Consider the following 23457-nt stretch of genomic DNA (forward strand, 5'->3'; position numbering starts at 1 on the left):
TCTTGTCAGGACGCACGTCCACGCTAAAGCCACCGCTGCATGAACAGTCGTCAGACGCTCTTCGAACAAGAGGAAACACAACTGCGTAGTGGGGATGAACAAGCGAGTGGACCTGCCGATTTAGACTTCGTCAAAGCTTTTGGGTGGCGAAGCTTTCACAAACTGCTACACATATTTGAACTTGCTTCCGCGCAACCAACAAAATGCATGGACTGTCGTAGAGGAGATGAACAAGACAAAGTGATTCTCAACTCGGCTCTCAGTTTCTCAATAGAGAGAACACGGTGCCACGTATACACCCTTGTCTCTCTCTCCCCCCCCCTCTCTCTCTCTCCCCCCCCTCTCTCTCTCTCTCTCCCCTCTCTCTCTCTCCCTCTCTCTCCGTCTTTTGCTTCTTTTCTGCAGCACCGCAGTTTTCGCCCTCGCCTACGCGTCGCAGTCGTCGAGAACGCCCAAACCAACCGACTCGGGGAAGAAGCGGCGAAAGCGCTCTTTCCACAAGACGGCGTATCTCCTCCGACCCCTGCGCGTGCTCCTCCACGCCGGAGTGAGGAAAGAGAAGGAAACAAAGTTCTGTGTGCATGCGACGCAGTCCGTCAAATTCAAAACTGCATGCCACCAGCCTCCCGGTACGTAGATCACTTCGCCCGGCTTCTGAAGGCACTGAAGGAGAACCGAGGACGCAGCCGCAACACACCTGTGCCCGGTGAGGAGCAAAGAGAGCAACAAGGGGGCCGAGGCAGGCTCGAGAATGGCAAGAGAGAAGCAAAGGCCATGGAAGCTGAAAAAAGGAGATGGAGAGAAGTGCCTTCTGTGTGGGGTGAAGGCAAGAAACGACATGGGAGACGCGTTGAGATCGTTTATCTAATTCGACGCACCGAGGGCGGCACTCTCAGATGACCTCTCTGGACTTCCTTTGACGACAACGGATTTGATATAGGTTTACTTATCCTCCTTTCTCCCCTTCAGTCTCGTTATTGTCGGTCATCCGTGATCCAGAACTGTATCATGGAATAGATATTATGATATTCAAGGTCCTGCGCATGTATTCTGAGGGACAACAACGTACCTCGTAGATAGGAACGTCCGGATACTTCTCTCGAATACGCGGCAGAAGAAAGTCGAACCACATAATAGCTTCGTCGTCTTCTCCTCGTTTCAAGAGGTGCTTGGCTTTCACTACATGGCGCGGCACTGCAGGAGGAAAGAGCGCCCACCTGCGGAGACAGAAAAAGCAGAAGAAAATCAGGCGCGGAAAGGAGATCGGCCTCGAAGCGGTCGCGTCCCCCCTACGCGTTTTGTTGCTTTTTTTCGGCGACACGCAGCTTACCAAGCGTGAGAGTTCACAGGCGTCCATACGCAGAAGCTGTTTTCTAATGTAACATTCCTTTCCGCCATTATGTTTCCTTTCCTCAGCTTCTGCCCCATCTTTTGGAGTGTGTACACAGCGGGAGAGCGAGGGCGGGGCACAAACTTGTGCGATTCTACGCAGCGACAAGATCTCTTCGAGCAAAGAAGTTCTACCGGCTGTCCAAGTAGCTACAGAGAGTTCTGCTTTCAAAGCTTTAAACAGTGATTCGCCGACTTCTCCCTTCTCCAGATTTACCTCTTCACGCCGTGAGTCACAGCATTCCACGCAGCAGTCCCAAGAGGGTCGACATGCACCGTCGTGCCGCTTCGCTTCGGGCCAATGCAAAACCACCGGTGTCTGCAGTGTACATACAGCCGGTACAGCAACCGGGGGCAAGACCGGAACAAATGGTAATCATTAGGAAAAGAAGCAAGAGAGAGGGAATGATTAAACGAGAGAGCGGCAACAACAAGCAAGAGCATACGCAAAGGAAAGAGGATAGGCAAAAGAGAGAGGACAAGCAAACGAAAGAGCGATGGAGCGGAGACACAGAATCCCTTGTCACTGTTTTGGAAACGAAAGCACTCAGGCGTGACCCACTCGAGGACGGAAACTGGTTTAGATCTTGAAGGTAATATTTGTTTTCCCGCTCCGAGTTATACGGTGCTTCTTTCATGACCATGTGAACGGCATTACGTATCATGGTATCCAACAAGTATTTGAAGAACCGTCTTCTATGCGTACAAACTATACAAATACCAAAGAACCGGGGGGGGAAAGAGTGGAATAGGCGAGAAAAAACGGAGCTCGCACAAGCGAATGCTTCCGCGTCCACGGAAACATACACCAAGGCGAACTGAGAATCGCTGGATAAGCGTGTCTCTCTTCTCTCCTTGCGGTCTTCTCTTCCCCTCTTCTTTCATGCCTACGGGGGTCGTCTTTCCTCGCCGACGATTGCATGCAAATCCATAGGAAAGACTTCGGGCACAGTCCAGTCGTCCAGCAGACCGCTGAAAGAAAGACACAGAAGGAGGCGCACCTTGCGAAAGAGCAGACTATGGGATTGAATACTTTGTACATACCCCACAGAACCATCGAGTATCTTCTTCCAACACATATTTCATTCATAAATGCGCATGCGTGATGGGCATATGCACCTGCAGACCGTCGCATGCACGCGGAAGAACGCAGCTGCTCTAACAAACGCACAGGCACAAACAGAAGCAGACACGAGATCCTTCTGGTACACAGAAGAAGAAGCCCTAAAGCGATTTGCTGCCTGTGGCCTCAAGTATTCGAAAAACTCTCACGCGCGCAAAGCCGCAGTGGACATGCAAGAAGTCAAAAACGTGGACTGCTGCGTCGCCGACGAGAACACACGCCTTTGTTTCAAGCAGCTACGACATAAAATAGAACTGCACTCGACTTGAGAACTCGTCGCACCTACCAGGTGTCTGCTCTCTCCTCGACAGCGGACTCGAACAGATACAAAGGCGAATCGTCGCGCTGATTCTCCATGTAGTCGATGAAATACTTCTGCAAAGTGCATGCGAAAGAAGAAAGGCAGACACAGAAAATGGAGGAGAAAAGAGGACGCAGGTGCAGCGAAGGCGGTAGAGCCGCAGAAAAAGAAAGACGCGAGCGAAAGAAAGCAGAGATAAGCATACATATACATATATGAATATATATATATATATATTTATTTATATATTTATATTTATATTTTTATATATTTATATTTTTATAGTTATATTTATGTATTTATATTTATATATTTATATGCCTGTGTGACGTGTTTATGTGGACTCAAACGTGGGCACGGAGACATCCTCAAGAGATCGCTTGTCCGCGTGAGCGCAGCCGTATGAGAAGCATATCTGTCCAGACTTCTCTTCTTGGCAGTGCGGAGCGATGTCGCAAGAGGTGTAGAACAGGACACAGCAACGCGAAAAATCTGCAGAAGTCTCTGTAATGCCAACAGAGAAGTCAACGAAAGAGAGATAGAAAGGTTTGTACTCTGTTCAAGTTCCTAGGATACCTTCAGGGTTTCCGCCTTCACAAAAAGACCATTTTTACCATTTTCATTCGGATTTTTTCGCCGTCGTCCTTCTCGCCGACTTTGAACCGCGCAGAGCGAAATCTGCGCTCAAGTTCGCGAGGCTCCCAACGGTGCATGGCGGGCCAGTCGTCCATCCATCCACACAGGAGCACGGGTTTACAAGGAATTTCGAATTTCTCTACAAAGTCTGCAGGAAAAGGCGAGGAAACCCAGCAAAAGAGACGCCAATGCATGCAAAGAAGGAAGCACCAAAGAGCTTACCCAAAAAACAAAAAGCGAGAGCCTCAGAGTTTTAATAAGAGACAGGGGAGCTATCCGGGCAAGAAGGCGAAGAGGTGAAAGGAGAGATGTATGATTCGGAAGAAAGGCACAGAACCAAGTACGCATTCCACATTCACCGACAGACGGTCTACGCTTAACATTTGAGTCGGCTGTCAACAGAAATCTCAGTGCCCCCTCCATATGCATACGCATATATATATATATATATATATATATATATGAACATACAGAGCCATGTATTCTGAAGGTTAATGCATATACATCCACGAATAATTGTACAGGTACTATGTTGCTATATGCATGTTCATCTACGAATTTATATATATGTATATATATGACGTAGGCAAGTGTATATCCATCCATGAAAGTGAGTATGCGTATGCAGGTGTGGAGGAAACTGTGGTTGGGAAGCGAGTTTCAGCATGCCGTTCTGGCCTTCTCCGTTCGATGGAAGGTGTACGAGGGAAAACGAACGTGTTTCCCTGTTTTCGTCGCGCCGCAGATCCATTCCTCAGTCTCGCATCACAACATGTTTTTGATTTGTTATAAAGCGCCTTTTCTCTGTCGAGAGCGGAGAAGCGCCGACACAGGTGAAGACTGCTGTCCAAAGAGCCAGGGACACAGGAGGAGTTCTGTGTGAGGTCACCGATCTGTTCGCGGAATTCTACCTTTCAAGGTCGTCTCGCTTTTGTAGATACGCGGGAGAGTCTCTTTGATGTGGAACGAGTCCTCGCAAATCGTCGAGGAGACATAGTTGTACTTGCCCCATTCCGATGGGCCAATGTCTTTTCTGAAGAAGAGACACAGTGAGCAAGCGAGACGGCAGCAGCAAGTCACGACGGCAAAGAAAAAAGCGTGGACGAGCGCACAGCGACAAGAGAGGAAGGAAAACGAACAAGACAGTGTGAGCGAAGAGAGGGGAAAAGTATTGCAATTCCCTTCATGTCTCTCTGAGAAGCGTACCTGTGATATTTCTTAGCACGGCGAACACGATCTGCCGTCTTTTTGTGGCGAAAGAATTCTCCACTCGGTCCGTAGTAAGTGTATCCAGAGCGACTTCTGAGAAGCGATCGGTCCGGCTGTGCAGCCGCGGCGCTCTCTGCAGAAACGAGAAGAACAAGAAGATACAAGAGACTAGGAAATTGGACAGAGTAACACAGGAAAACACGAGGCAGATCCGCGTAGTGAGAGCAAACGAGACGGACAGAGAAAGACACAAAGAAAGACACAAAGAAAGACACAAAGAAGGAACCAGACACGTACATTGAAATTCCAGTCACTGAGAAAGCACAATGCAGTCATTCTGGACAAAGATCTGTTACCTGCACAGTTACATGTGCGAAAAAGAATGTCAGGATGCTTACATGTACACTTTTTAACTGATGCATATAGTTATGCGTAGTAGAGGTACATGCATGCATACATACATATGTGAGGAAGAGACTAGAGGTGGAATCGATGACTTTGGCCTTCGTATGGAGTCGATGTTCGTATGGAAGTCCTTCTGGAAAGAAAATAAGATTTTTGCTAGCATGTGTTTCTTTGCCAACATCCACCGGGGTGGAAATGAAAACTGCCGAAACTTGCGTTCGAGAAGAGCCGCCACGACGAGTGGGAGGAAACAGAGACGCGAGGCAACCGAATGCGACGGCGAGAAAAGAAAAGAGACAGGAAGCCAAGAAGAGAGAGAACAAACCACACAAGAGGATACAAAAGACCTACGAGGTGATTTCTCATTCGCTGTCGGTTTCTCGCGAGACCCGGGGGAGGTCGCGGCGCCTGAAGGGACGGCAGCTGTCGCGGCCGCGAGAGCCTGTCCTGACATTTTCTTTTTTGAAGTTTGAACGAAAGAAGTGAGAACCCAGAAACGCCGCCGGTTTCTACTCGCCAGCAAGACGCGGGATCATCAGAGTAGCACCAGCCGTACAGACAGCTGCGCGCAAGCTGGAAGAAATGAGGACGAGGCCGGGGGCCGATCAGCGAGCAGGGCGATGTCGCTCTCTCTAAAGAAACGGCTGAAAAAAATCTCTTCCACAAGTGCTCGCTCCCCGAATCCATCCAGACAGGGTACAAAAAAGGTGAGTGGCGAAGCCGGCTGAGACAGTGGAACTAACTCTCCCGCATTTCTCTATATCACGTTGAGTAGTACTTTGAATCCAGAGACGGCAAGAGGCCTTCGAAAAAGACAAGAAAGTCTCGAAATTGTTGACTCCAGACGAAAAGCTAAACATCGATCCAAAAGGATCCGGCGGCGACTTTCAAAATTCCGTGTTCGTCAGAACTCGTTCATGTCTGCTGGCGCCACTGTAACTAGTGCGTCGCACTTCCAAGGCCTGGCGGCTTCCCCACATTCCCTGAGTCCTTTGCGCCGTTCTTTGCAGAAAGATTCTTCCCTCCTGACGCCTATCCTGCAGCCCGCCGGACAAGAAGTCGCTTCTTCTCTACGGTTTGATTTTTCTCGCCGGTTATCCAGCGTCGAAGAGAAAGAAGCCAACAGGGGCAAGGTGAGAAGAGAGCAGGCGTATGGAGGCAGTCTGGCGGCAATAGGCGGGAGAAGTTCCAAAAGTAAAATCCGGAAGCAACAACACGGTCGGTCTTCGTAGCGAACAGGTCTTTCTCTCGGCGTCCGTTCGAGTTTACATACACCACTCAGGGGCAAAGTTTCGGGGCGAGGGCCAGCTTGCGCGAGTCCGTCCGCAGCAGAAAAACGGCAAGATTCCCCGGTACTTGCTGAAGCGAGTCTTTTTAATTGGAATGTCCCACGCAATTGACTACGAAAAGGTGTAATGGTTGGCGTAAAACGACTTGGACAGATCTCGATTCCTTAGTTCACTCGAGAATCCCCCACCCCCCAGAACAGACGCAAATTCGTCGACGGCTGAGGAGGTCTTTCGTACAACCGCCTCGTCGACTCTTCGCGGAATCAGCCCGCGTCGTGAGATGCAAAGATCAGCTGAACTTCTAGACAGCTGAAATGTTTAGATGCTCTGTTTCCCTGCGTCCAACCTGTGCATGTTTCCCTCAGCTGACCACCGCGACGAGTGTCTGTGGTACGTATGCATGCACCTTTGAACTGGCAGCCTCGATTTCTCCCGGACCGCAAGTCGGAAAGTGAGAAAGCGCTCCAGTCATATGTTAATGTCGCCGAAGAAGCACCCAGTGTGTTTTGAAAAAAACGGCAAACTCGTCAGACTGAAGAGAAACGCAGGGTGTGAAAGGCTTGTCAACTACGTCATCGGGTCGATGATGGAAGTCGTCCCGAATCCGTCGTTTCCTCCCAAGTCAACAGTTCTGCCCGTGTTGTCCTTCTATGTTTCCAAGCTGATCACCAACACAGTTAACTCCCCTGAAGCATTTTTCCCCACGAGACCAGAGCGTTCCGTATAGATGCAGTGAAAAAAAAACGTGCAGCCGCAATGGAAAAAAACGCCACTGTGTCAATACTGTAACAGAAATTCAGCTCACAAGTACGAATACGGAGAGAACTAAAAAAGCGTTGTCGAGGTCGCTCCGAACGTTTGCGTCGGTGAAACAGAGTCATGGAACTGACCGACACTCAAGGGCATATACGTTGCTTATCGTGAAAGGATGTTCTGCATTCTAGAGCTCCGGAGACGCATCTTCGCGTCTGTCCGACATAGTTGATGTTTTCAAATTCAAGGTATAATACTCCTCTACATAACACTACATCGCCATATAGATGTGTTTTATAGTTTCCCTCGAACCAGCATGTTTTGAAGTAAGCATTACGTACAGTTTCGTAGTTTGCTTGGAGTCTGGTAGTGAACTCTCTTCGTTTTACGTTTGTGTGTACTCCGAGAGGTGTGTACCTAAGCACCGCAGAACGCTGTAGAGGCACTCCATTGGCTTCTCGTCATTTCCATAACGCCGCTGCATAAGCTCGTCATGCGCTTCTTCGAGGGAAGTCTATAAAGCTTTAATTTACATACCAGCAAAGAGGATGAGTCAGTGTACGCGTCCTCTTATCGGAGTTACCGCTGAGACCATCGGTTTCCGAGTCATGTGACACCGCTTTACGGAGTTGTAACGTGGTGAAGCAGATCACAAAGCTATCGGTGGGTATTGGTGATAGTTTCCTGCTGACTGGGAAAAGAAACACACACCGGTGGATCACCGGCTGTCGTTCCTCTGTGGTGTTTCTCGCTGTGTTCTGATACGAATCTGGAACCACCCAAAGCCCATTTACCGAAACGTGGAACTTGTAGTGGGTAGGCAGCAGGATTTGTCTGCAAGTCCACTTAGGTGTCAGCGCTATCCTTCACTAGAACCTTTCCCGTATGAAAACAAAGGCACGTTACCCCGTCAGCCGCTGTGTGGTTGATCTGAGTGTCTGAGAGGAGTGACCGTTGGACTCGCCTGTCGTAGCAGTGTGTTCTTCCATGGCAGAAGCGAACGTCATGAACATAATTTATTTTGACAAGTGCGGACGAGGCTTGTGAAGCGTAGTCGCCGTAAACCCTGGTGTCCCTCCGAGGCGTTGCTCCCTCTGAAGCCAGATGAGTGCCATTTGCCACCTCATCTCCATCACTGTCACTGTATTGCACCATGGGGCTTCACCAGATATTATGAATTTTCAAAGTGGAACGTTACATCACTGACTGATTTGTTAAACCTTTTAGTGAGGCCCGAGAAACAAGAAGGTGCCGGGAGCACTGACTGCATATATGGCCAAGACGCGTGAGTCCCCATACGACAGACACGCCATTCCCCATTCTGCTGATTTCTTGACTCGGTAAAATGGATACCATGTTCAGATGTGCACATTTCGCATCGAGTCACATGCACTCATCAGTACACACCCATCAACTTGTTCGCTGTTGAAAATGGGCGGGCAGAGACAAAGACCGGATCCCACAAACTGGGCTCAACCACCTGAGGAGGAAGGTTGAATGAAGCACGTGATGGTTAGCGTTCCTAGACAACATGGTCAGCCATCGATGCGCCATGATGTTTTTTTTCGTTTAGGACCGACGCATGTAATGTATGAACTTTCCTTTTTACATCCAAAGTGACAAAAAGTGCGGATTCTACCACGTTCATCACAGGAAGTCTTTTTCTGAAGCGGAATACCTAGTTAATGTGGACGATCATGAGGAGAGATAAAATTGCACAACTCTGACAGTCTTCAGCATGAACTTCTGCCCTATCGACTGCAACAGCACCAGTGACAGCGGCGATATTCTGATAGGCCGTCACCGCGGTTGAAGGAAGGCCGCACAGAAGGACGATGTACTGCATAGAGGAGTTTTAGAGTTTTACGTACAGCGTTTCAGCAGCGTTTGCTTCAGCGACAAATAAAAATCATTCATTGTTAACTGTTCCAGACCGACACACGTCAACATCACAGCGTTCTCATACTGTTGTTTCCCCTGAGAAAATGCTGAGCAAGGTGGTAACGTAGACATCCACGAATAGCAATGCATGGAAGAGGGATTCTACCTGTTTCCTGACACCATCGTTTTTGTCCTTTGTTTCCGTCAAATCAGCACCAGCTTTCAGTAAATCCCTTCAAGTTGTTGAGGAATTCTACGATGCACGGGAAGAGCAGCAACGCCATTTGTGTGTGCCTGGTTAAGGGCACCTTTGATATTTTGTCGGCAAAGAGCCAACGAGAGGGCCAGGCCACAAAGTGCCTTTTTCTTGTATCACATGGTTCGCTGGAGAAGACACCAGCAGCATAGAGTATCACGAGCGCTTAGCTACAGATGAGTTTTGATGCAAGTGTACGTGCGGTACAATATAGCGGCGGTCCAAGTCCTCCCGGGACCTCTATACAAGCCAAGTCTGATCGCACTCTTATACGTGCGCGGGTATTTGTACAGTGAAAAAAAAGTCGAATCGCAATGGTTGCCAGCAGTGTCGATAAAAAGAAACACCGGAACTGTGTGTGCGTGCAAATGCGACGCGGCAAGGCTGTAGCAGCAGCGACACACAAAACCAACACAACGGTTGTGTTCTAACACGAAAGAGCAGGCTTTTCCGCAGAAGCAACATATACAGGAACTGCGGCCAGCAGGGCAAAAACGTTTGCGAGGTGGCTACAAACCCAACATTACGTTCAAGTTAAAAATGGCACCACAAGCACAACGGACCAGTAGGTCCGATTGTAGCCCGGGACCGAAGGAATGCTTTTAGCGTCGAAAAAAATGCTAAGCGAAGAAACACCACACCTAAATACCAAACGAAGAATCGTTTTGGGAAGAGTAACGCCGTCGCAAACGCCTGCACCCCTCGCCATTAAAAGCCGCTTACGGAAGTCTAATTGTGCTTTTTACCAGTCGAAAGATAATCTTTAATGGTGGTAACTGTTGTGTGCTGCATCGTCCTGCCGTTGCGTCGGAGTGAAATCCAACCCGGCTGCCTGCAAGAGACAGTGTTGGATTTTCGCTACACAAAAAAGGTGGCTTCTAGTGAAGCCTAAATCGTCTTTGGCGCGAAACAGGCAACGCACCTAAGAGTGAGGTTTATCCCCTTCAGATAGCTCGGCAGTTGGGACATTTTTCACTGGCTCTACATCAGAACACATTCTTCCTTGAACATTTCCGCGTACGGGTCCTCTCATTTACTGAGACTTCTTGCCCTTGCTCTTCTTGGGGAGGAGCACAGAGTGGACGTTAGGCATGACACCACCGCTTGCGATGGTCACTCCGCCGAGGAACTTGGAGAGTTCCTCGTCGTTGCGGACGGCCAGCTGGATGTGACGAGGGATGATTCTCGTCTTCTTGTGGTCACGAGCGGCGTTGCCCGCCAACTCGAGGATCTCAGCGCACAGGTACTCGAGAACGGCAGCCATGTAAACAGGGGCGCCAGCACCAACACGCTTGGCGTATCTGCCCTTCTTCAAGTAGCGACCGATTCTTCCCACAGGGAACTGAAGACCGGCCTTGGCAGACTTGCTGCTGCTCTTGCCGGACTTCTTCGCGCGACCGCCCTTGCCTTTGGCCGACATCTTGTCTACGAGGGAAACGGAGTGGAGGAAGGAACCCAAAAAAACAGGGAGAAGACGACCTCGTGTAGGGAAACACGTGTGTGTATTGCCCGCGGAAATTTTGTAAGAGTCGAAGAATGATACTTCTGGTTCCTTTGCCCAATCGCACAACCACATCCCCCCAGTTGGCCGCGTGCAAAATGCCGCCGTCCGTCCGGGAGATTTCAAGACGCCGCTCTCGGCGTCACACCCTCGCCTTCTTGATCAAACTCCGCGGCTAGCTCCTCGAAAAGAGTGGCGAGTTGCTCAGGACGCACCTCTACGAATGACGGCAGCCCAAAATTCAGCGAGCAGCGGCGCCGATCCACCCCCCGACCGAGGAGTGGGAATGACGGGTGGAAGTGGCGTGTTTCCGGGAAAGGTGCGTCTGACCGCGGCTCGTCTTCCTTCGTCGCTCCGGTTGGATTCGGCGTGTGGCCGCCGGGAAGGTGTACGTTGCGGGCCGCCGGTCGCTGCGGTCACTAACATTCTTTTTCGTTCCATCGTCGAAAGTCAACTTCTTTCCCCCTACGAGGAGTTCCCCCTATTGTCCTTTTTGGAGAAGTTTTCGAAATGGCGCGCACCAAGCAGACCGCGAGAAAATCCACCGGTGGGAAAGCCCCCCGCAAGCAGCTGGCTTCCAAGGCAGCGCGCAAGTCTGCCCCCATGAGCGGAGGCATCAAGAAGCCGCACAGATACCGCCCGGGAACCGTCGCCCTCCGTGAAATTCGCAGATACCAGAAGTCCACTGACCTTCTCATCCGCAAGCTCCCTTTCCAGAGACTTGTGCGTGAGATCGCCCAGGACTTCAAGACCGATCTGCGTTTCCAGTCGTCCGCTGTCCTTGCTCTCCAGGAAGCCGCTGAGGCTTACCTCGTCGGGCTCTTCGAGGACACCAACTTGTGCGCCATCCACGCCAAGCGTGTCACCATCATGCCCAAGGACATTCAGCTCGCTCGCCGCATCCGTGGTGAACGGTCTTAAATTGATCGCGCTTAAGGATATCTGGAACCTTGGGGGCGCGTAGATGGATCGTTTGAAGAAGTTATCCGGCAAATCTTAATGAAACCGCAGCAATTTCTTGCACAGCTCTTTTAGGCTTCACTAGAAGCCACCAACGTTTACTTCGGACGTCATTCCTTCGCCTCTTTCCGACAAATGCTGTTGCCGTGTCTCATCCGTTATTTCACCCATACCAGCTCGTCGTCCAAGGGAACGGTAAAGCTCAGTCACCGTGCCTTCATAGTTCAGGACGATCTACCCGATCCTGCAAAGCTAGATCACATCTGCAGTCGAAGAAACCTAGCGTTGGAACCTGTGTGCGGTCGTTTGTGAGATGAAACGTCTGTATGAGACAGTGGCTTTCGACGCCGATGGTAGGGGATTTCTAGCCAGAACAGGGTGCTAGTTCTATCGTGTGGTTGCGTTGATCGAGCAATTATTCCGTAGCCAAGTAGTGGTTACAGGTGTACTGTTGGACCGGTAGGCGCCCGAGTATGTGTACATTGAGGGGAAGGTGATGGTGACACAAATAATCAGTCTTTGCGTAGGCCGCACCGGTGATCAAACCGCTTAGCAGTTTGACGAACCTTGTATTAAACCGAAGTAGTGGTACAGATATCGGCAGATGTGTAAGGCAGCTTAAGGCCGAAACCACACACAAACAGCCCGCGCGACGTGAATACAGGAGGATGCTTTGTTGAACGCAGGTCAAAGATGGCCAATTAGCAGCGATTATGGAAGGGGAGTGGCGTCCGAAAAATGACTTGCAGTTTGAAATTGCTGTTGCCCCAACTACTGGCCACTTTCGTTCTTCCCTAGTTCCCCTTTTTTCCATACAAGCGTCCGCTGAAGACACCGGTAAATGCTCATGACAAAAAGAAAACGTCTGCTGAAACTAACAACGCGGTGTGTGTGTTCGATCCATCTGGGCACTCACTACCCGGTGACTAACAGCGCGAATAACAGCGTTGTAGTTTTTCCCGTAGATTTATTTGTTCTCCCTCCTAGAGAATTACAAACCTCAGGTAAGTGGACGATGCTCTCCTTCTATCGTGTCGAAGAGTGCAGATGTCGGCAAAACTGTCTGTGCCACTTCCACCGCGTAACAAGATTACTCCGGGAGACTCTCTTCGACTAACGATTGTTTTAATGAAGAGCTGCTCCTCTTACGGTGGAGGAAACGTCTGGGAAACCACGAGTACCGATTCTGCCGTCGTCGTTACAGGAACGAAAGAAAAAACAACAAAACTGGATCTTAGTTGGTCAGTAGCAGCGTGCGTGAAGCGGGGTGGTTCAACTGGTGCCTACATTGTAGCCAGTCAGAAAGACGACAGCCGTGTGAAGCTGGTCGCATACGGGGTAGAGCTGTGTCAATTGTCGCCTTTTAGCGGTCAGTCCGTATCCGTTAGGATATGCTACGTGAACATGCTGGCACCAGTTCTTCTCATGGTTCGTGACTGATGTCGTGTTTCACACTTGCACACAGCTAAGCGGAACGGCGTTAGGCTGCCGCTCACCTGTGTTGCCACTATCGTGATGGCTTTTTGTCGTCTATGTAAATGTATCAATGCTTGTCATGTTCCTTGTATCCAATTAGCTTACTGCGTACTTAGGGTCAGATCAAAAGACATAACTGATAATCCAATAAGACGACAGGTCGGGTTAGTTGCTGGGGAGACGAATGAGTTGTAAGAGGAGCGTTTCCATTCATATATGTATAAATATATACAGTACATAGATTTACATAATTACACCAAAAGGCTCATTGATGGCTTTGTAGTTCATGCTGTATTAGGGGTCAAACGGCTGAACCAGGTGCGGAAGCGACACAGGCGAGTCGGAAAGAAACAAGTGGATCTCACATTCTTGTGCAATACTTTTGCTTGTGCTGTTATTATTGTATGTTGTTTTTTGCGATTATCACACTGACTTTCCTTGTAACAACGTCAACGTCTTTTCTTGGTTTTACAACGATCTCGTCATTTGCTGGGGCAGCGTGGGGTAGGGATAGTTTCACTCACCAGGGGACAAGCTGCCGCGCAAGATGTTCGGTCTTTCTACCATGTCAACTGCAGGCGGATTTCTCCTCTTTATTAAGAATATGCTCGGATGTATTCTAATTTATTCATCAAGGGATGTGCATCAAATTCCACACAACTTTCTGCTGTACAGCAGTGTCTTTCATGACACAATATCCATTGATGGTGTCCACAGGGTGCGCCGCATGGATTAGCTCACACCATATCCAGCTATACGCCTGAATTCATCCACGTCTCCTCATATATGATGCACAAGAATAAGCTTTCTTCTGCGCTTTCCTTGACACCTGCGCCCTGCCCCCCTAACTGATCTATCCACGTGACCCAAAACATCTCCGTACCACGTACTTGGCGCATTATAACACACTTTTCTGTTTGTTCTCCCTTCGTTGACCTGCGTGAATTGACCTGTCATTACTAGCTATTAAATCGAAACACGTTTGTGTTTACCTTTTGCCTCTTATGAACCTAAATACCATCACTAACGATACAACTGTACACCTGATCCGGTTCACGCCACCTTACCATTTTTCCCACATCGGCACATACTTTGTTTTATCTGGCTTCTTTCATTACACGAATACACCTCTTGACTAGTTTTCGACATTTCGTTGTTGTCCTTTCTTTGTGCGGTCTCTTTTTTTTTGCCAGCATAGCTCCTCCTCAGACGCGGCACTGCCGACAGAGTTTATGGACTGCCACCTTCATTGCTTTTCTAAGTCAGACGTAATAAGAGAACGGGGTGTTGGAGGATTAAAGTGTAGACGGCAGGTCTATTATAAAATCCGAAGGTAGGAAAATCCTTGCAGGGCGAAGATCGTCCCTGGTGGATGCTGGTCGGACTCTTGATATGCCGTTTATCAAATCGCAATTCTTTTTTAGAAAACGATGATCGACGTGAAACAGTAATCAGACCTTGAGCACCTTTTCCACTTCTCTTGAAAACGTCAACTTTTGTTAGAGATTTTTTATAGTTACGCTAACAGCAGAAATAAGCAAAAACCACAGGTTTGGGATAAAGTTACTTTTAGCACCACAAAATGCGCTAGAAAAAACTCTTGAGCTACGGTGTAGAGAGATCGTGAGAGTGACACCATTTTTATTTAAAACACCATGACTATTGAAAAGCCGCAAGGCAGTGATCTTGACAACGAGACTGAAGAAGCAGCAGATTTTGACTTCGAGACTTGTCTGTCATCGCGTCTATGCCGACATTCAGTTCCATGTCTTTTGGACGAGATGTGCACCATTTGCTCTGCAGCTTAACGCCAATTTTTCGAAATACTTGCAATTAAGGAAGTAAGTATTGTAGATGACTTCGACGCTAACTGGCGCGGCTGCCTCCAGAGTAACGGAGATTCAAAGCGGTCAAGATTTAATTTGAAGGCGACTGACCGTGCGGAGACATTTTCAGTTTTTCATCAGCTACTCGTGAACGTTCGGTTTAGCGGATCATGTGAAATATCTTGCGGAAAGTTCACATTAAACCGTATCCAGTGGAAAGATTAAATGTACTACAGCGACTGCCTCTTCTACGGCGCTATGTTCTGTCTGTTCTGTGTGTTTTCCGTCGTGGAGGAGCACGGATCACAATCCATCGTGCCGTGAAATGCCTTGTTTTTCTAAGGATTTTTGTTGTTCTTGCAAATTGAGGAATGCTTGTCAACTACTTCGTGTCTTTTCAGCGTTCACGAATGGTATCCTAGGAAACAGGAGACCGTGCAGTTCTTCGGAAAACCACTTCCGAACCCCACTGTCGAAGATTGGTACAGAGAGGTGCCTCTATCCCCCGTGCAAAACCGGCATGAACAACATGACGATCATTGCTGGACCGGAAACGGTAAAAAGAATCAGCACTAATGTGCAGCTAAGGTATGTGGAGTGCTTGGACGGCGGGTAACGTTCGCCTTTGTGCTTTCCTTCTGAACGCAGAGAGACCCGTTCTCCTGAGGAAGACAAAGCTGATAGCCTTCTACAATTATCTAACAGTTCTAGCCACATGACCTCTCCAAAAAAGCTGGCGACGCACCATCGGTGAAAATGCGAAAACACTGCAGACCAGTTACGCGGACACACAGCACACGTTCAGTCGAGCAAAAGAAATATTCGTAACACAGCATGGTGGGAGCGAGAGGACGACCTACCAAAAAGAGAGGGAAAGACAGACTGCTGAGTTCGTAGGGCCACTCCCGATCTCTTCTGTTGCTTTCTGCACATGATTCTCATCGGTGTATCTACACACAAGACTCTCACAAGAACCGAAGAAGACAAGCACCCCTGACTGCACGGATATGACGACAGCGGGAGACGATTTCCTGCTCCACATTCCTCTCTTTTGCAGTGTCTCTCTGTTTCCCATCTCTCTGTCGTCCTCTCCCGCTTCGCCACTCACTCCCGCCTCCTCTCCGACCCCTTTTTTTACCGCGTTTCTACACTCTTCCTTCTCAAGACGTTACCCAACACTCCCGTACTTCCTGCACCCTTTTCCCCTTCTCTCACACACACCGAAACTCGTCTCCTCGTTTTTACACTGCCACGTAACCACGGACGTTGGAATGCTCAGAATACGCTCGCATCTACGCATGTGCAGGTGTTCATGCACCCGCCGCATGAGGTCCCTGTCGACGCCTCTTTGTTGCCTCCGCGATGTGAAACTCCCGACGGCTCCCCCACCACTTCAACCGTTCCCCCATTTCTACGCTGTCGATAATGCTATATACACATGAGTCAACACTGAACGAGAAGTTTGGCTGACTCGAGAGAAACACGTCCGGCAGCCACCGGGTCCTCTGTACAAAAAGGTACTCGATGGTATCTTAAAAAACTTCCACCAACTTCTTCCCTTTGGTGCACAAAACGGTGGCTGTTCATGAAATCCCGTCTTCCCGCCTCTATCCCGAAATGTCTTCCTGACAGCCACCCCGCCGGATGTACGTACACGCGAAACCGGCCGTGTTTTCACTTTCTTCTCTTGGTTTTCGCGAACAACGCTTCAGTTGTTCACGAGATCTTGAGTCTAATATACACGACAAGTCGCCCAGAGAAAGTCACTGTTTCCCCCCTCTCTGTTCACTTTTTTCCTTTCTCTCCGACCCCACTCGCAGGTTCGGAATCCACCGCCGCTTTTCCCTCACCGTTTCTGTTCTTTCGCGACGACGGTTTCCTCTGCTGGCGAAGAGATTTGATAAGAGAAAAAGTACCCCTGCCTCTGGGCTGAAGGAACGGCTTCTCACTACCTCGTTTTCACTTTTGGACGCCTTTCGAGCTGTGGCTACAGTGCATACATACTCCGAAAAACCACTTTCCTTCCTGAACATCTCAGGGCCTCAAGTCTTTCTCACCTCGTCCTCCCTTTTCTGCCCCTCGCGCCGTCTCCCCACTTCATTCTCCCTCTTCCAGAAAGTCTATTTGGCTTTCGCCGCGCGGAAGAGAGCGATCGGCAGCCGAGCGACGTTCAACACGCTCTTCGGCTCGAGTTTCAGTTTCTTGCCACCTGCGCCGCTGCTTTTGCATCGCGCAGTCGCCCCTGGCTGTCCACCTTCTTCGTCTACGTCCATGTCCTGGCCGTCTTTGCGGTGCCGACCGCCGCCGCGACGTTTCCCCGAACTCTCCTGGGCTCCAGGGCCTGAGCTGCTCCGCTGCATGTGCGCCTCTCCCGGCGGTGTACGTACACCCGAGTTGAGGATCGCCGCAGACACCGTCGACCCCATCGTGCTCACGCTCGATCCCACGATTGACAGCGTTCTTCGACTACTCCGAGTCGAGGTTGTGTCGCGACGAGAAGAACGAACCGCATGCGTTGCATCTGGGCCGCTGTCGCCTCCGCTGGCAGAAGAATCCTCGGCTGGATGCGCGTCGACCGCCAAACCCGCCGCTGCACGCGGACGCTTCCCTTCTCGCGCGTTCTTGTACAATCGGAGAAACTTCCGCAACACGCGCTTGTCTGCGCCTTGTGTCATCAACCTGAAGCAAACAAGAAATCATAACAAACGCCACACACACCGTCTCTCACGGTTCCTTCTTCCTGAGGTGCGGCAGCTGTACGCAGCGCATGCACGCCTCACGCTTGCAGACGATTTGCGCGGAGTGTCCGTCACCTGAAAAGCTCCACTCACTCACTTGACAAGAACTCTGAAAGGCGACCACGCGAGCTTCACGGAAACAGCTCTTACCGTTCGTTAACAATTCCATAGGCACTGTTGCCTGCTTGGTCGCTGACTGTTACGTCTGCGCCTCGATCCATAAGCCTGCCGGCAACAAGATACTGGCCGAAGAACATTGCATACAGCAGCGCCGTGCTCCCTTGATGATCCTACAAAAGACACACACACACAAACCAGTCGAAAAGTTCATCGTCCCATTCCACCGCTTGCCTGTTGGCTTGTGCAAGATACATGAGAGTCTTTACAGAAAGCCGAGGTTCACTCATCCACATGCGATTCAGTTCAGGTGGACATACACGGCGCTGCACTTCCTTGTATGTCTCCGTCTTACCCTCTTTTCGAGATCCAGGTTCTTCCCCAGTTCGAGAATCTGCAGAGCCATTTTTTCGTTGCGCATGCGAATGCACATCATCAGAGGCACTTCGCCGTTCGCCTTGTCTCCGATGTTCACGTCGCAGCCTCGATTCAGCAGGAGTTTCACCACTTCTGTTCGGTTTTCCGTGCATGCCAAATGCAGTGCCGTCAGGCCTGGAAAAAACAAACCGGTTCAACACGGACAGAGCTTCTCCGTCAAAAAATAATCTCTCCACACCCTCTACATGCGCAGCGACCTCCCAGCGTCTCCATTGTACATACACCTTACCGGAACACATCGTGGCCCGGATACACACACACATAATTGTATGTGATCGACCTCATATATTTGTGCAGCGCGCCATGACGCATTCAGGATGATGCAGTTCTAGGAAAAGTCCACAATTATCTTCCACCTTCCTCCTCGTTTTTCGTGCATCCACCATCCAACACACACTCAAAACTTATAAAAAACGATCCGCGTCTCACCTGCGTTGTTCGTTCCGTTTATGTCTGCGCCGGCATCGAGAAGCAGCTGGACACAGACGACGAAGTCTTCTTCAGCTGCAGCCAGCAGAGCCGTTTGTCCATCCTCCTTTTTCGCATCCACGGCGCTACCTGCTGCCAAGAGTGCAGAAATGATATCTGCTTTTCCCTGTTTCGCTGCCTGAAATCCAAGAAGACACAGGGTAGTACACACACCGAGTGCATGCGCAGCTTCCGGCGAAAACAACCGCAAAAACGCCTCCCCCACCTTAATACACTTCCCTTCCATTTCTTGACAAGGAGCTGTCTGTGCGTGGTGTCTCTCCTCGAGAGTTCTACTAACCTGGATGAGAGGTCGACTCCAAAGCTGGTGGTTTCTTGACAACAAATCAGGGAATTTGCGAACGAGCAGTTCGACAGAGACGAGGTCGTTTTTCGCGATTGCGCACGAAAGAACTTCCGTCAACACCCAGCGGCGACTCTTTGGAATTCCTGCCCCGGCGTCAAGGAAGTGTGGCAGCCAGGCGCTATTCAGCTGATACGCCAACTGAAAAAAAAACTCGCAAACTCTCAAAACGAACATCTCCCCACCTTCCCCTCTTACATGCAACACAACACATACAAAGCCATCTCTCTGTACACGAGCCGTTCTCTTTGTGGACAGTTGCATACGTCTCTATTATATACTTCCTTCCACACATATATATATATATATAAATTGATATATATAAATATATACATATATATATACACATAAAAATAAAACATATATATATATATCACGAGCGGTTCTGTTTGTGAAGATTGCATGGGTCTCTGTGCACCTCTCGCTGTTTCCCCTTTGACCGAGCAGCTTTCCCCGCTTTGCCGAGACTGAACTGCCCGCGCCTTACCAGAGTTGGGGTGTACGAGTTGTGTCCCTTCCAGTTTGGGTCTGCGCGGGCCTCGAGACAGAGTTGGATGATTTCCGGTGCGTTGACTTCGCACGCCACGAAGAGCGCGCTCTTGTAGGACTTCACAGCCGGACATTTGACGTCCAGCGCAGCGCCGCGCTTGAGCAGCAGTTGAACGATTTCGACGTCCTTCTTCTTCACGGCAGTGTGCAGGGGAAACAACTCGCTCCGAACGTCTGGCGCCTCTGGAGACGCCCCGTAGTCCACCAACAGCGTCTCCACCATGTCCCGCCGACCCACTTCGCATGCGCGGTACAACGGCGACTTGCCCAAGTAGTCGCAGACCTCGATCTTCGCGCCTCGCTTCAACAGCTGCAGTTGCAAACGAAACCACATACACACATACATACACACAACTCACATACACACTATATATATACATACATATATGTATGTATGTATGTATGGACGTGTGTATGTAACAGGTTTTCAGGTGGAGAAGAGCTCATGCTTTGAGGTGATTGGGGGTGATAAAACAAACCGGCGTCCCGCGACCGACTGGAGCCGCCGACGTCGACGGAGATCGCCTATGCGTCTTTACGTGTATGGGTTTCGTTTTGTCTACGAGGTCGCTTCGAAAACTCGTTCAGCTCTGAGAAGCGGAGCTCGGAGGCTTACCACGCCGAGAGTCTCTGTGTCTCCGCGCTGAATGGCAATCGAGATGGGGAGAGTGAGAACGTTGACGCCGCCCTCCTCGCTTGTCTCCACCGTCACCGGGGCGTTGACCAGAAGTTCGCTTCCGCGAAACTGTTGCAGAAGGATGAGTCGACTGCTTTTGAAAGGAGCCGACGCCGCAAGCTCACTCAGCTGAAGAGAGAAAAAAGACATTTCACTGCTTCCACGCACGAATGGAGGTCTCTCCCCTGACACCACCTTGTCGGGCTTCTGTGCAGTGGAAAAACACTGCTTCTTCCGAGACTCGATTCGTGTCTGAAAACACAGCCTTTTGAACCAAGGAAATCTTGCACCTGGGAAGCCTGTGTGACCTCTCCCTCGAAGAATCGGACTCGTGTACGCGTACAAACGCGTTTTTTCTTTCTCCTCTCCTCTGCAGCACTGCAACATATGCGCTGGCATCGCTTTCACTTCTTTCTCCTTTCCGTCAGTGCACACTGCTCGAGCTCCCGGATGTATTATAGTCGACGGTCTCTCGCGGGCGTTTTTTTCCACATCGCCTTGTGTAAGTCAAACTGAAACACCCCCCAAGTCCGTGAAAACCAGGCACGACCGCCCGCCAGCCTTTCGAGAAGCTCACCTCTTTCTGCAGGCGCTTGGTGACAAGAGAAACGGTTTCCCAGTCTCCGGTTTTCACTGCTTGGCAGAACGCGCAGTAGTGAGCTTCCATACCGACTTTGAGAAGCAAGGACTTTGAGGCGACAGATCCGATGATTTCCAGAGAAGGAGTGACGAAGAAACCTGAGCCTCTGGGCTTCTCGTCTCGCGCCCGTGCTTCTTCCTCGTTCGTCCACGCCTCCACGGGCTCTGACTGGTCCCGCATGTCTGCCTCGAGCGGCGAGGCCGGCGCCGTATTGTTCGTTGTCTCCGCAGCGTGGAGAGAAGAGAGCCTGGAAACACTCGCGTCGTTCGCTTCCACACCCCCTCCGTCGACGACCATGTCGGCATCTCCGCCCTCGCGCTGCTCCGAGAAGCCTTGCTCAGCGGCGACGGCATGCTCTGCAAGTCGCAGTCCGCCGTCCGCCTCAACGCCCGGCGCGCCGAGCTCAGGCGTCCGCGCACCCGGGCCGGCTTCCAGTTCCTCGCGGCGGCGGCGCTCTTCCTCGTCGCGGTGCAGCGCGGTAAGGCGTGCAGCGTTCATGAACAGTTGGTCTGCAATCGCGGTTGCGGCCTCCAGCCAGATGTTTGTGAAGCTCGCATCGAAGTAGATCAACTTGGGCCACCGCTCTGCACTCAGATGCTTCATCACACTCACAAACGTCAACTCAGTGCTGCGCGCGCAGCGCACAGAGACATGTTCGAGATGCGGGAGGTACGTGGTGAGCATGGCGGAGAGACCCTTGTCGGTGATTTCTGAACAGAAGTCCAGACAAAGCGCCTTGAGGTTCCCCAGAATCTGATTCTCCTCCTTCTCGCCGTGAACCGCGTCCATGAGCCGCGCCACACTCGCGTCCTTTATCAGCGTGCAGTGGCTGAAGTCCAGGGTGAGTCCGCGCTCGCGGATCGCGGGGTGGATCGACCGCGTCGCCAGTGGGAGAATCGTCTCCATCACGACCTTTGGGTCGAAACCGCGGAAGTTATGGAAACGCAAAACACCGTCGTGAGGCTTGTATTTGTGTCTGTAGAAGACGCGCGCACACTGCTTGAGCAGCAAAATGCTCTCGACGTCGAGAAACCCCTCCAACAACTTCAGCCGGTCCTTCCACACGTCGTTCGGTGTACAGACACCCGCCTTCTTTCGCGCGCCGCCACTCTTCTCCTTCAGCGCCGCCCCTGCCGGAGACAGCGCGAGGCTCTTCTGGAGCCCGTTCTGTGCCTGCTGGGACCCTAGAACGACACCTGCAGCAGAGCCAGCGAAAATAGAGTTCACCGCAGCGACCGCCGAGGAACGCCCGCCGCTCCTCAAATCCACGGCACCAACCGCCACGGCGATGTCCACAGCCTCTGCGGCTCTCGCGGCGACTTCGGCGTCGACGGCCTCTGCGTCCAGCAGAGTGTTCGACGCAGAAGTCTTGACTTCTTGTGTCCGCACATCTTCGCGCCTCCTCTCGCTGTCGCCTGCCGTACTCTCCGCCGAGACGGCGTCCCCTGGAAGCGACGCACTGACCCCCCCGGCATCCTCCGAAGGGCGCTCCTTCCCATCCCCACTCGTCTCCACTGGCGCTGCGCCACAGGCTGGGGTGTCTGGACACCCGAGAGACGCGCTGCACACCTCTGGACATCCGACTGCCTCGCCGAACGCGCTCGCCGCACTCATTGCGGTGCTCGCGGTGCAGGGCTGAGCCGCCTCTGCTTCGCGGCGCTGCTCCTGAGGTCGCTCTGCAGCAGGTGGCTGAAAAATTTCTTGGATGCCTGGAACGAACGCAGAGGACTCCGGCAAAGAGCCTCCTGGAGATCCACTGAGTTGCTGCGGCGTTTCGGTTTTCTTCTCGGCCGTATCAGTTGTCTCTTCAGTCCTCGGCTGCGTGGAGAGGAAGACAGACGAGCGCGCGGTCTCTGCCACGACATCCGCGGTGCCGAGCGACTCACTGGCTACGTGCTCCACTTCTCGCATTCCTTCTTCCAAGTTCCCGAAAGCCACAGGCGACTCACCGACTTCGTCAGCTTCCTCCATTGCTCCTTCTTCTTCGCATGCACCTGCGTTCGCGACCCCGGAACTCTGCACTGGGTCGACGCATGCGCTGGGCGAAGTGGACACGAATGGCTCCAGAGCCGGAGACGGCTGCGAGGCCGCCATCTCGGACTCCATCGAACTCTCCTCGCCTGGTATACACGCAGGCACAGACTCGTCGCCGGAACTCCCCAAACGCCCTCGCGCGGGCAGCAGCTCCCGCGTACCCAGGTCTTCTCCACTGAAGGCGGCAGGAGCCGGCGCGATTTCGCTCTCCATGGTCTCTAAAAAAGAGGACGAGCGAAGACAACCAACACGGAAGGCCCTCGCAACAGTGCGTTGATGAGGAGGGGACACACACACAAACAAACGACTGTGGAGTCGGGGTGTACAGACACGAGACAAAAAGATGTGGGGCAGAAAGAGGGAAGAAAGGGAGGTGAAGGGGAGAAACGGATATGAACCTCGGAAATTTGCTGACGACCTGGAAACTG

At 51.2% G+C, this 23457-nt stretch overlaps 4 protein-coding genes across 4 annotated transcripts in view; 1 reads left to right on the forward strand and 3 right to left on the reverse strand.

Annotated features, from left to right (window-relative positions):
• Positions 1-5517, reverse strand: part of JMJD6a (histone lysine demethylase JMJD6a) — a gene marked incomplete at its 5' end in the record, with an annotated part of 6725 nt that extends 1208 nt beyond the window's left edge. Inside the window, 9 exons of the mRNA XM_002365228.1 lie at positions 431-663; positions 1070-1217; positions 1607-1708; positions 2281-2361; positions 2799-2887; positions 3428-3597; positions 4361-4482; positions 4656-4791; positions 5415-5517. Coding sequence (XP_002365269.1) covers positions 431-663; positions 1070-1217; positions 1607-1708; positions 2281-2361; positions 2799-2887; positions 3428-3597; positions 4361-4482; positions 4656-4791; positions 5415-5517 — 1184 coding nt within the window. The remainder of the gene's footprint in view (positions 1-430; positions 664-1069; positions 1218-1606; positions 1709-2280; positions 2362-2798; positions 2888-3427; positions 3598-4360; positions 4483-4655; positions 4792-5414) is intronic.
• Positions 5518-9645: 4128 nt separating this feature from the next.
• Positions 9646-10818, reverse strand: TGME49_261250 (histone H2A1; the record flags this gene model as incomplete). The annotated part of the gene is made up of 1 exon (XM_002365227.2): positions 9646-10818. One exon carries the CDS (start codon positions 10816-10818, stop codon positions 10276-10278), a length of 543 nt encoding a protein of 180 aa, XP_002365268.2. The 3' UTR covers positions 9646-10275.
• A 358-nt stretch (positions 10819-11176) lies between these two features.
• TGME49_261240 (histone H3) lies at positions 11177-11717 on the forward strand. Its single transcript, XM_002365226.1, has one exon. The coding sequence runs from the start codon at positions 11254-11256 to the stop codon at positions 11662-11664; it is 411 nt and encodes a 136-aa protein (XP_002365267.1). The 5' UTR covers positions 11177-11253; the 3' UTR covers positions 11665-11717.
• A 4883-nt stretch (positions 11718-16600) lies between these two features.
• Positions 16601-23242, reverse strand: TGME49_261230 (ankyrin repeat-containing protein; the record flags this gene model as incomplete). Its single annotated transcript, XM_002365225.2, has 8 exons — positions 16601-17684; positions 17894-18033; positions 18216-18412; positions 18728-18905; positions 19068-19271; positions 19618-19989; positions 20296-20484; positions 20933-23242. The coding sequence occupies 8 exons, from the start codon at positions 23240-23242 to the stop codon at positions 17126-17128; spliced, it is 4149 nt and encodes a 1382-aa protein (XP_002365266.1). The 3' UTR covers positions 16601-17125.
• Positions 23243-23457: the final 215 nt, after the last annotated feature.

This window comes from Toxoplasma gondii, chromosome VIIb (assembly GCF_000006565.2).
Source record: "Toxoplasma gondii ME49 chromosome VIIb, whole genome shotgun sequence".
In the NCBI taxonomy this organism is placed as follows: domain Eukaryota; phylum Apicomplexa; class Conoidasida; order Eucoccidiorida; family Sarcocystidae; genus Toxoplasma; species Toxoplasma gondii.

Coding starts and splice junctions, on each gene's coding strand:
- TGME49_261240 (XM_002365226.1), top strand. CDS start 11,254: ATGGCGCGCACCAAGCAGACCGCGAGAAAATCCACCGGTGGGAAAGCC.